Genomic DNA, 12,946 nt, shown 5'->3' on the forward strand with positions numbered 1-12,946 from the left:
GGACCCCACCCAGGAGACGCTCCACGGAAACGACGCCGACACGACGATCTGGCTCCCCTTCGGGATGGCATCAGGAACGAGCCAAGGTGGTGCAGGCAGTGGCGGCCATCAGCCAGGGAGACGCCAGCCCCTCCAGTAGCGCATCGGAGCAGTCGAAGGCCAGTGCTCCCAGCCCTGGCTCCAGCAGTGGGCACGAGCTCTCGGAGACGGAACTGCCGGTGGTGACTCCCCAAACAGCGGATGGTATCCTGGGCTGAACTGGATCGTGGGACACTGGCCGAATATGTAAGGTACTGGGGTATGGATGGGGGCTGCTCTTGGACGCTATGCAGTGGGGTGCGGATACCCCCCGGGGCCTATCACTGAGATCTTGGGGGAGGGGAGAGTCGGGAGATCTCTCCTGAGTTTTGTTGGGGGAGGTGGGGCGCTTCAGGCCTGCCTGGGGTCGGCGTCACGGCCGCTCCGGCCCTATTCTGTAGTGATACGCTTTTGATACTTGAGTTTGGATGGGGTTTCCTTGTTGGTTGTCTGTCCTGGGGTGCGGGAGTTGGGGTAGTTTGATTACACAAGTTGGGGGAGAACAGGGGGGGGGACCTGGGCGTGCTGGGGGGGTCACTGGGAGGGTAGATAGGACACAGTGGACTCTACCATGGGATCCAACTTAGGCTACAAATGTCTCACATGGAACGTAAGGGGGATGCACTCGGTGCACAGGCGACACAAGATCCACTCCTATCTAGTCAGGCGGGGCATTCACATCGCCTTCCTTCAGGAAACGCATCTGCTAGCTAAGGAAGGGAAGGCGCTGCAGCGACGTTGGAGGAGGCAGGTCTATCACACTGGCTACTCTGCTTATGCTAGGGGGGTGCCCATTTGGATACGGGCGGGGGTACCTTTCCAGTGCACGCAACAGGTAATTGACCCGGAGGGGAGATACATAATTATACGAGGCAAGCTGGATGGGAGGGACCTTAATCTGGGTTGTTTGTACGCCCCAAATGTGGACCAGCCTGCATTTCTCTCTCTACTGTCCAACAAACTGGCCCCGTTCTTAGTGGAACCCTTGCTCCTGGGCGGCGACTTTAATAGCGTGACTGATACTGCCCTGGACAGATCACACCCCCCCTACCGAATGCACCAGCTGGCAAACTTGCATTTGCGCGCTCCGCCTGGCAACGCCTGTGGGGGCTGGTCGACTCCTGGAGGGCTAACCACCCGTCGGACAGGGACTACTCGTTCTTCTCCGCTCTCCATGAGCTGCACATCCGCATAGATGCCTTCCTGTGTTCCCAGGACGTACACGCAGAGGTGTGCCACAGTGAGTATCTCACGCGCTCGATCTCGGACCATAACCCGCTTCTCGTGCGGATGCGCTGGTCGCAATTCCGCCCGAGGATCCCAGCCTGGAAACTCCGCCCTGAGGCACTAGACGACCAGCTCTTCCGAACAACAATAGCCTCGGACATCAAAGCGTACTTCCGGGAGAACGCGGGCACGGCGGGCTCAGCTGCGACAGAATGGGACGCCTTCAAATCTTTGATGCGGGGCTAGTGCATTGCGATGGCAGCGGGGGTGCGGAGAACGTTACTAGAGGAAATCTCGAAGGAGGACGAGACACTGCGGGGGCTGGAGAGGGCAAGGCCTGAACGGCCGGACACTCACGAGGCCCTGCTGGAGGCGCGAGAGGCGGTGGAGGCGACGGTGGAGCGCCTCCGGTGCTTTGACTACAAGGCCTACCTTACGTGAGCGCACTCGGAACGCGACAAGTCGGGAGCTCTTCTGGCCTGGCTGGCCAATCCGGCTCGCCGGAGCTCGGTCATCCTCGAGCTCAAGGACCACGCGGGGGCAGCGCGATTTGATCAACAAGGGATCAATGAATTGTTCTATGACTACTACACGGAACTGTACCGCAGCAGGGTTCTCCCATCGCTGGAGGAGTTCCAGGCCTTTATGGAAGATCTTGACCTGCCGGAACTGGGGGAGGAGGACGCGAAGCGGCTCGGGGATAAGATCGAGGATAGAGAGGTGCGAGTCGCCATCAAGAGCATGGCGAGGAACAAGACGCCGGGCACCGACGGATTCCCAACGGAATTTTATCTCACCTATGCTGATCTCCTTGCGCCCCGGCTGACATGGCTATACAACGAGTCGAAGCGGCTGGGACGTCTTCCTGCGACCACGGCGGAGGCGCTGATCGTCCCCCTGCTAAAACCGGGCAAGCAACCGTGGGACAGAACAGCGTACCGCCCACTATCCATGCTCAACCTGGACTACAAGATTTTAAGTAAGATCTTGGCGACGCGATTGCTCCCCCACATGCCCATGCTGGTTCACGCGGACCAGTCGGGCTTCATCCCGACCCGCAATACGGCGCTTAATGTGCGGCGACTCCTGCATGTACTGGAGGCTGACACCTACGACGGCGACGAGGCAGTGGTGTTTGCTGTCGATATGGAGAAGGCCTTTGACAGCCTGGAATGGCCTTATCTCTTCCACGTCCTGCGCACGCTGGGCCTCGGCGAAGGCTTCGTGCATTGGACAATGCTGCTCTACCAGAACGCGACGGCGAGGGTCAGAACTGGGAGGGTCATCTCTGAGATGTGCATGGCGGGCAGGGGCACCCGCCAGGGATGTCCTCTCTCCCCCCTGCTGTTTGCCCTGGCTGTCGAACCCCTTGCGGCGCGAGCCCGGTTGGCCGGGCGTATCAGGGCCTGGACGTCTATGGTCAGGTACACCACATCGCATTGTACGCAGATGATCTGCTGTTGTTCCTGGCGAACTCCCTGCGTGGAGCTAAGACCCTCCTACAATTGTTGAGCAGAGTATTGGGCCTCCGAGTGAACTGGGCGAAGTCCCACCTATTCCCGGCCCGCCCACGGAGAATGTGCCCACAATCCACGGAGGGAGTGACGTGGGAGGAGAGGAGCCTACGATACCTTGGCACCTCGATCTTCCATGACCAAACGGATATCCTCGAGGGAAATATCGGGTCGGCAATCAGGCACACTAAAGGGAACTTTGACTTTTGGAGCACGCTCCCGTTGTCACTCATGGGGAGAGTGGCGCTGCTCAAGATGGTGACCTTGCTGCGGCTGCTTTACTTATTCGGGACCCTCCCGATCTGGATCCCGGCGAGCTACTTTCGGCGGCTGCGATCGATGGTTATAGGCTTTCTATGGGGGGCGGGCAGGCGCAGGGTGGCGCATGCCACACTGCTCCGCCCTCGGGCGGCTGGAGGACTGGCAGTGCCGGACTATGAGCTCTACTACCTGGCGGCGCAACTGCAATGGATAACGCAATGGGTGGCAAGAGCCAGAAAGGGAGAGGACGGATCAGGAGAACCGGCGGGCCCGGTCCAGGTGTCCCGGATTGTCCTGGGACTGCCGCTGGGAGATTTCCACCTCACTCAGGAATTTGCAACGGTCCGGAAATGCTGGAACAGATATCGCCGAAGGTGCGGTATTACGGTTCCGTACGCACCTGAGATCCCACTTAAACTCTGCGGGGCACTTCCGCATGGGGGCTCGTGGCGCGGGCTAGATGGTTGGGACCACCAGGGGCTGTCATCCATGGGCGACCTTTACGAAAACGGGGCGCTGTTGCCCCTTCGACCTCCTGAAGGACTGCTTTGAGCTGGCGGGAGGGGACTTCCTCCTTCACGCGGCACTAACGGCGGCGATCCGCAAACACTGGAAGGCGGGTATGTTGGAACCGCCGCTGTCTCTGGGCTGTCAGTACGTCGTGATGATGGCGGGGATGGTCAAGGCTGTCACGTGCCTATATCGACGCATGGTCTCGGAGTCCGTCGGTCCATTGCTGGCCTTGAAGGCGAAATGGGAGGCTGACTTGGCGACAGATCCCCGAGGAGGCATGGGATGGCATACTGGAAAGGGCCCGAAACGGGAAGCGCAACGCGAGGTTCCAGCTGGTGCACTTTTATGTCCTACACAGGGCCTACCTGACCCCTGACAAACTACATAAATACTTCCCGGCCCACCCGGCGTCCTGCCCACGTTGCCCGGCGGATCTCGCCGATTTCCAGCATATGTTCTGGTCCTGTCCTGAGCTGGGGTTCCTTTTGGAGAGAGGTAGTGGAGGTTCTGAGGGAGGTAACGGAAAGGGACCTACAACTCACCATGGCACACTGCATCCTACACTGGTTCCCACACACATCCAAAAACAAGGTTACTAGCAAATTTCTGGACCTTGGGCTCCTCCTGGCGAAGCGGGCCATTACGTCCCAATGGAAGGCGAACAGGGGCCCCACGGTAGAGCGCTGGAAGGCTGAGCTGCATAAATGGGCCCAATGTGAGGGAGAGCTTCGTCTGCAGGCCGCGCTCAGGGCAAGCAATGATGTGGCTCTGGAGAGGGCCAGGGCGTGGGAGGGACTGGTCCTGGACCTTACGCTCCTGGACATGGACGAGGAGGACACCCCGGTGCATAGCCTGGCTCCGGCGGTGCGCCCGCCTGACGTGGAGATGCCTTAGGCCCCCACTGCTGCTCCCCTATTTGCACTCCATTGTGATGACTTACGGATAGTTGCTGATAAATCCTGGTGCTTTGCTTCGGATCTGGTTTAGCCGGGAGGGATGAGGACTCGGTTCGGTGGTACTCTAGCACACCTGGGGGACGTGGGGGGTCCGGGCGGGGGGGCGGTTCTGGGAGGTTCTGGGCGAGGGGAGGGGGGTAGGCGGGGATGGGAGAGTTGAGGGGGGACGGGAGGTTGGTTGTTCAGCAAGGATGAAGAGTGACTCTTGGTTCACCTGGACTTGGGGCACGGGAGAGGGAGCGTGAGGACTGAAAAGCAGCACTGCCATTTCCCGACCGCTTGGTAGTTATGAACCAACACAGTATTCCTCAGCGCAGTTTTTTCCCCATGATATTGCCGCTCAACCTCCGGGATGTGAGCTGAATGGCTGTGTGACACGGGAGTGGGGAAGTCGCGCATTAATTGAGCGCCAAGGGAAATGGCTCGAATATACTGTATGTTTCCTTGACCTTGCTGCAATAAAAAGATATTTACAAAAAATAATAATTGGTGAAACAGAGGGTGGCAGGGGTGAAACATAGGGTGCTGGGAACGTGTGAAGATGAACCAGACGTAGAAACAACATAATCGCGACCGTTGCGAGCCGACATGTAAGTTTGCAATTGCGAACAGGTACAAAACCCTCGCGAACTGGCAGAAATCCGCGAACACAAAAAAAAAATCCGCAAATTCACGAGAATTAGTGGATTTTGCGGATTGCGAGTTCGCAAATTCTCACAATTCGCAAACGCCAGATTCGCAAAATTCGCTCATGCTTAGCACTGAATCAGAGGCACGCTGTATGGCTACCCATTGCACTTTACACATTTTATAGCGTGACATCAGTCAGGATTGGGCTGAAGCTGGTCCAGGGTATTACTTCAGAATCGGCATCAGAGTCTCCTGTGGCGGTGTTACCACTGACCCCCTAGTTCCTTGCTGCAGGAAGGTGATGTGTTATTTCCTGTGTCTCCTAGTTCCTTGCTCCTCAGCCTGTGTGAATGTGATGTAATAGTATGTTCATGAGTGCATGGTTGGACGAGTGGTCAGTTGGAACGAGTGGGGCTGAGCAGCAGGATGCTGCTCCCGGTGGGGCCTGTACCATCTTACCTGTAACTGAATAAACCTGCATAATCTTCACTATTGGCTACTGGAATGATTACCTACAAGGACCCTACTTCATTTACAAAAGTCACCAATGTCTGTTCTCTACAGTCGCTATGCTTGTTCGCTCAATGCAGTTTGGGGCTGGTATTGAGCAAAAATAATTCAGAGTTGCTTTGGGTTTTCAGTTCTCCTCTGTATGCGAAATGGTCCCCGTCATTTCAGTTTGACACCTGCCTGTGGGCAATAATACCAAACCCTTTGGATCCCTTAAAATAAAAGGATAGTGATCAGGCCTCAGCAACCTTTCCTCCACTGTTCTTATTAATTAATGATGTTTTCTGTAGATATCTCTAGGTACAGGCATCAGTCACAGCCAGAATATAAGAATCTCTTATAGGCCTCATGTTCAGTGAAACTAAGGAATGCTCTTCTCCACACCACCTTGTTTTTACTGCATCAATGGATTGAAAATTCAAGCTACCTTAGCCACTGACTGAGGATTTCGTTGGCATGACCCTAATAGGCTTGCAATGTTGGAGATCATGACAACTGAAGCAAAACTTCATTTGATCCCCCCAGTAGATGAGTTGCTTTCACAGCTTGCAGTCCCTCTATTTAACAAGAGAAGGGTTTGGAAACCAAGACCCTTACCAATGTTGTAGGGACCTTTGGCGTTGTTTTTTTGCATTCCTTCACTCTTGTGAACATAGTTCAACTTTATGTTGTACCACCGGGTTGTCACACAGAACTATCAGACCTAGAGAGTCTTTTTATGCAGATGTTCTGTCCTGTGAACCAGAAATTGACCAAAAGCAGAGGCTGCCATATTGGATCTTGTCTTCCTATGATTTTTACAGTACAGGAAGGTGCTATCTTGGAAGAGAATGGATACTCGATATTTTGTTGTTCACTGTTTACATCTTCTGATCAGACACCACAAAGTACCATGCCAACTCCAGATGCAACAGCTGCCAGACTTCCAATAGATGTGCAAGGAAACCCACCTTGTCTACTTAAAAAGCAACAAAGAGCTCTTGATGGGACCTGGTATGACTCTAGGCCACGGTGTGCACTGATACTCTAGTACCACCTGAAGCCAAGTGTAGATTGAGGTTCACTGGGCAGGATTCACGTGTTCACTGTTCACACATCAGGATAGGCCCTAAAGTGATAACAACTTTTATTTATTTTGGATCGTAGTGGTTTAAAAGTCCTAGGCAAGTATGTCTGTAGTATAGGCTACCCCTTGTACAGTACTTCCCAATTAAACAGAATAGGTTATAGTGTCACTTCCTTTTAGCATTCCAGTAATTGCATAACAACATTTCCCATGCAAAGAACCACAGACATGAAATTCATGTGAGGAAAACTTCTTTATTCATGGAGTTAAAAGTGTGAGTGTCGCTGCACTCCCGCAAGGACAGAATAGACAGCACAGTGTGATTGGTCCAGTTGCCGGATCTCTGCGAGGAAATATCGAGACCCAGAATGTCATAAAGAAAGATTGCAACGCAGACGTGAAATTCGAGAGCTATATGTGATAAGAATAAAGCCTAAGGGGGAATGGAAGGTAAACAAGTAACATGCATGAAATAGGCTTGGTATGAATGCATGCACATATGACAATAGCCATGATAAATGTACAGAATCAAAAGTCAAAGGAAGCCAGTCTGTATCCAATTTTGTGCTGGTATTGCTTCTCCTCTCCTGGAGCCAGGCACATATTGTCATGTCAGAGTAGCTAATGACCCAATTACTTACTGGGGAAGGGCAGTGAACTCTTGCAATTTTTAGTGCAGCTCCATAACACCATCTCCTTTTCGGACCAAAGTCGAGGTGTCAAACCGGAGTACTAAACTAATCGATTGTCAGAGGATGGCCCGGAGCCATGGTCTCCACATCACATCGGAACACCACAGGCTGTTAGCATGCTATGCTTGCAGACTTCCGACTCTCCAACAGAGAACACTGAGAAAGCAACGGCTTCTTAGACAATGCCTCACAAGTCTGCGGGACAAAGTGTGGTGAGGGATTTGATGCCTCCTGTCCACTCTCCAGAAATCTAACACAGGATTGGGCTATCTGTGACACCTACCTCTAGGACTTCTATGCTGCTTCTTGCTCTGAAGTCATGATAGGGACAATACCTACCCTGGATACACGATCAAGCACGCTCCATGTGCCCAACCAATTTACCGGGTGGGAGGCTCTAATGGTGGCCTGAAAGTTTCACCCACTTCACCCACTTCAGCCCGCCAGGTGCATTTGAGCAACTCCTGACCAACTGTTAGTATTCTGCAGAGGTCCTGGTCCGACCTCATGGGACCCTTTACAAACAAAATCTTAGATATGGGTGCACCCACCAGGGTGAACAGCACCTGCCTCACTTGAGGTGTCATCTCACTCCTGACCACAAACCCAAACTCTTCACATTTCATATACCCCAGATATTCAGCAACCTGGCCAATCACTCCATTGACCAAGTACATTGGCAGTCAGGCCGTGCCTAGTCTGACTTCCCTTCTACTTCCAGAGGAGAGCTATTAATCATCCTGTTCCTACTATGCTTCATAAAGTTTAGGCACCCCTTCACATCCACGCCCCTAACAACAATATGCAAGCCCATCATCGCATTTACGTATTCACTTATTCTTTAGTGGAGGTGTCCTGCCATTGTTTGTGATTTAAAGTGCTATACAAATTGTTTGGCACTTACTGAATTTATGTATATGGCATTTTGAAAAGGATAAATGGGATGAAAATGTAATTTCTGTGTATATTTTAACTAAAAGAGTAGTGAAGTGCCATCAGACGGCACATTCGCTTTTTGGCCCAATATTTGGCAATCTGTTGTGACTGTTTACACAACCAGATATTGCAACACTGGCCTACAGTCTAAGGTATTTCCAAGTGGCAGCATTCTTATGAACACCATGGGCTCATGAAAACACGTGCTGTTGTATGAAAAGGACACTGCTATTCCGTACGATTTTCGCCCCTGCAATAAATAGTGAAAACTTGCCCTCAGCCAATTGGTTACAATGGTTTACATAAAAGTGCAGTTTACTGAAATAAAGGAAGTCAAGACCTACAGATATTGAGGGGATGTGACACGTTCATTAATTTATTTATTCATTTCATTGATAAGAAAGTAAACTTTCGACATCTATGCTACGTGTTTGCATATTAAACATAGCATATAGTTCCTTTAAAGGCACACTGCTGAACAAATAGTACTGGACTTGTGAATAGTAAAGAAATGCATCACACACAGACTTTTTCACAAGTTCTTAAAGTTTTGATGTTTGAAGATGTGTTATGGAATGTTAAGACAACTTATACAATGTTGCCAAGGAAATAAGATAATTTCGATTACATTTTTTATTTAGTCTATAGTTAGACTATATTCACAGTGAGTTATAGTCAAATTGTGATAACGCGCCTACAAATGAAGATAAACTATAAAGTGAATGATTACATAGCATTTTGTTGAAAGAAGACATGAAGACAGAAAGTATGACTTAAATCATCTTTACAGAACATTCTTTGCAGTAGATTTTGGGCTTCTCTATAACACAAAGTTGATGTTACCAATGGTATCCCGAGACAATCATGTTCTTCTGTATTGTACTTTAGCTAATCACAATAAAAAACATGTGTGACTTATTGTGAAGAAGGTTATATTTCTGTCATTTCGTGTGCTACGTTTCCATAAGGTACAGTAAATTACAGCAATAGTTGAGCTAATTAAATTCATACACATTATGAGGATATTTCAAGGAACATTACTCATGGCTCTACATGAGACCATGAGGTGATTATGAACGTTATTTTCAAGATAATTCCAGTTTCCGTTGCATATTACGTATAATAGTGAATAGTGTATGTTAAGAGTCCAAAGGGGGATCCATAAGCTGAACAGATGTACATCATATTGCTTACCATATCATAGAATGTTTTGCATGCGCATACACTATTAGCCTATGTCTGAATGGTATATTTTTAAACTTTCCATACTATGGAAATATACTTTGAGGTCTTGACCTCTATGTTTAGTATACCAGATAATACTTGCACCAAAGTGTTCTGATACAACCATTATATGACCTGTTTTCTACATTATTGCTAATGCTAATACTATTTGCACATTTTCAAAATCAAATTATAAAGACACAAGTATACAAAGGACACAAATGTCTATCCATGATTAGTAATAGAACAGAAGTTGGCATTAAGACTTGTGTCAAAGTTCTTCGCATATGTCACTCTTTCCTTAATACTGCAATGACGCTTAAGAATGGCGACAGTCGCTCTAACAAACCATGACATTTGTTGAGTTCAAGAAACATCATGCCTTAAAGCTGATATTTTTTTTATGACCAACCTTCTCGAAGGGTAGATATCACCACAAGTGCAACTCAGACAAAAGATCATTCATTAAGGAACACTCAGACCATTCTGCTGAAAATTTTAGTCACCTTTGACATGGTCTCACCTTAATAGTAAACATGTTAGCCTTCTTTGTTTTCAGAATATTGTGGCAAAACAGCTAAATATTAATACTGTGTGCCATTGTGCATGACACATTGGGTACATCATTGAACATATTCTTGGATAATTCCATGTATTGTAAATATTTTAACAGATATCACTGCATTTTTTAGAACTGGCATCAATAGAGACTATGCAGACTGTGATATTTCTGTTCCAGGGTTAGATTGCAAGTGCAACATATGCTTTTTCTAGACAGGTTAAAGTGCGATAGATTGATACTTTGTGGATTAATTGAGACATTAATTCTATTGAAATTTGCATAGCTTGTGGTGTAATCATTTTAGCAAAATGTCACATATGAAATATTGTATAATGTCTCTTTGGAAGACCTTTTAAAGTATTGCTATTAGCAGTGTTGATATTTTATTTAAAAAAAATCAATAATAGTTTTTCAATCCAATTAAGATTTATCTAACAGATCAAATATGATTTGTGCAGATAATGTAAATTAAAATATGTTTGAATGATCAAATAATATTAAATCCCTGGAGCATCTAATTCATAACTTTATAATATTTTTTTAATTGACAATAGTGCTATTTGATTTGCCTCTTCCAGCACTTATTGCAAAGCAATGATTAAGAAAATAGAGTATATTATTAGAGATATCTATCAAAAAACAACATAGATCGATTATACACTCTAAAATTGCGTTCTGCCTGTCTTTTACATAATTGTTTTCATTAAAAGTATTTTTCACATATTTGTTGACACATCTGTCATTGCAGTGTACAAATATATAAGGGCATAGCTATAGACAATTTGATTTTTATTAACAGACATTTCTTTAAAACAGTAACAATGTGATCTGTAGAGGTAGGCAATGCAATACTATTTACTAAGACTTTTTTTCAGGCAAAAAAAAATTATGCTGAGTCTAATACACTCCTTGCCTGATAAGGTGCATTATGATGTTGCTGTCATTTCCAATCCCAGGTCTGCACTTCTTTTCATTTTGTCTTTACGTTTGCGAAGAAATAAATTCCAGTTAACATTAAAGTGGTGCACTTTCACATGACAGCATCTAGATTTGAGCAGTTTGTTTAGAGTTTCAAAAGGTGCTGCAAATACAGTGAAGTCAGATGATTTTTCAGCACCTCCTCGTCCCGTTTTCGACAATAAAACATGCGACCGAAGAGAATCTTTGGAAAGTGCTACCCGGTGGGAAGAAGTGCAATACAGGACACTGTCAAGCAGTGTTCATCTTTCTAGATTTAAGTACACCGTATTTAGGTGGTTTCATCCCATGCTTAGGGGACCCTGAAGAAAACTGGAACTTCAAAAAGGCTAGCTGAATAGTTAAGTAATAAAGTTCCTCCATCGAACACCTGAGCAGTATTACTATCCATCCATCTGTAGTCTTCACCAGGTAGATAGATGTCTCGCTGTACGTGCCCTTGTTCTGTAATGGGGGCAATAAGCACCTGCAGAGAAACAATTTAGAAATTTAATTTACCAAACAATAAAGTCCGTTAAAAAACAATCATAAATAAGAACAGCAAAACAAAAGCAAACACTTCTTCAAGTAAACAGGAACATAATATCACATATTTATTTAATGTAATTGAGCATATGACTATGCACTGCTTTATGTAAACAGGGTACCAATAGTAATAAACTTCTGGATGGGGTAGAGCCAATAAAAGTGCATTATGTTTTAAAAAAAATAATGGACAAAAATTCTCAAAACAAGAATCTATATATCCTTATGAAAAGGATTGGGCTATAAACCCCATTACAGTATAACCTAATGGATACTTTACATTTATATTGTTAAAATGTTTCTCATGACATGTCTAAAATCGTTCCCTCAATATCATTGTGATAAGATTTAGATCCCACAGGGTGTATGCTTTCAAAATTCCCCTATAGCGCTTTGTTCTTTGGGAAAACGTAGCAAAGGTTCTGGTCAGTTACATCATTGTGACTAAAAGATAGTATTCACAACAGTCAACAAAGATCTTTGAATCAACCAAACAGTAAAAGGAAAAGAACAATATTTAAAGATGTAGGTAATGGTCTTAGTAATCACTCAAGAACCCAGTAACAGTTTCTTAACCGCCATTTTTATAGCTTCTTTGAGTAATTCTTGCTGGCAGTGCACAAGATGACATCTTTGTTATCAGGAATACAGCTGTGTGAAAACTATTTTTTCTCAAACTATTGTCTCAAATTCACATATGGTAAGAAGGGGTAACGAACCAGTCTCGACTGATGGCGTAGAAGAGTGAGACACAAGGAATTTGCAGAAAGTTGTTGTAGGACCAAGTCAGAGGATATGAAACAATATTTAGCAATTGCAGAATTAGCATTGCCTTTGGGTTACTTAGATTTCTGAACTTCATTCAGAGAAGTGGGAGTATACATGATCTTCATTGACCAATCAAAGATAAGTAGGTTATTGTTCATAATTCAGTCAGAAAGTGAGGCACTAGTTTTAAAGACTGCACTAACAGAAAATTGTTCAGATTGTAGCAATCAGAGATAGGACTGATGCCGTTTATTTCCTGGAGACAATGAAGCATTTGGAATTAAACCACTGCCCATTTCCTGACTACTGGAGGAGAATTGTGCATGCCAGAAGGTAGTCAGACTGCCCTCGTAGTGCAAATATTGCTTTTCATTCAAGGTAAGTTGTTTCCCTTTGAAAAATGCCTACATTTAAAAGTTTTGATGGGCTGTGATAGCCAATACTGAATCTTTGGAGTTGTTGGCAAATCTCTTCTTTCTATTGAGGAGAACATAGACTTTCCATCA

At 46.6% G+C, this 12,946-nt stretch overlaps 1 protein-coding gene across 1 annotated transcript in view; it reads right to left on the minus strand.

Moving 5' to 3' along the window:
* Nucleotides 1-8,732: 8,732 nt before the first annotated feature.
* Nucleotides 8,733-12,946, minus strand: part of LOC147733283 (SITS-binding protein-like) — a 1,106,372-nt gene continuing 1,102,158 nt past the window's right edge. The window contains exon 10 of the mRNA XM_086957841.1: nucleotides 8,733-11,613. Coding sequence (XP_086813967.1) covers nucleotides 11,440-11,613 — 174 coding nt within the window. The 3' untranslated portion in view covers nucleotides 8,733-11,439. The remainder of the gene's footprint in view (nucleotides 11,614-12,946) is intronic.

Source organism: Lissotriton vulgaris, chromosome 2_1 (genome assembly GCF_964263255.1).
Source record: "Lissotriton vulgaris chromosome 2_1, aLisVul1.2, whole genome shotgun sequence".
NCBI classification, from domain to species: domain Eukaryota; kingdom Metazoa; phylum Chordata; class Amphibia; order Caudata; family Salamandridae; genus Lissotriton; species Lissotriton vulgaris.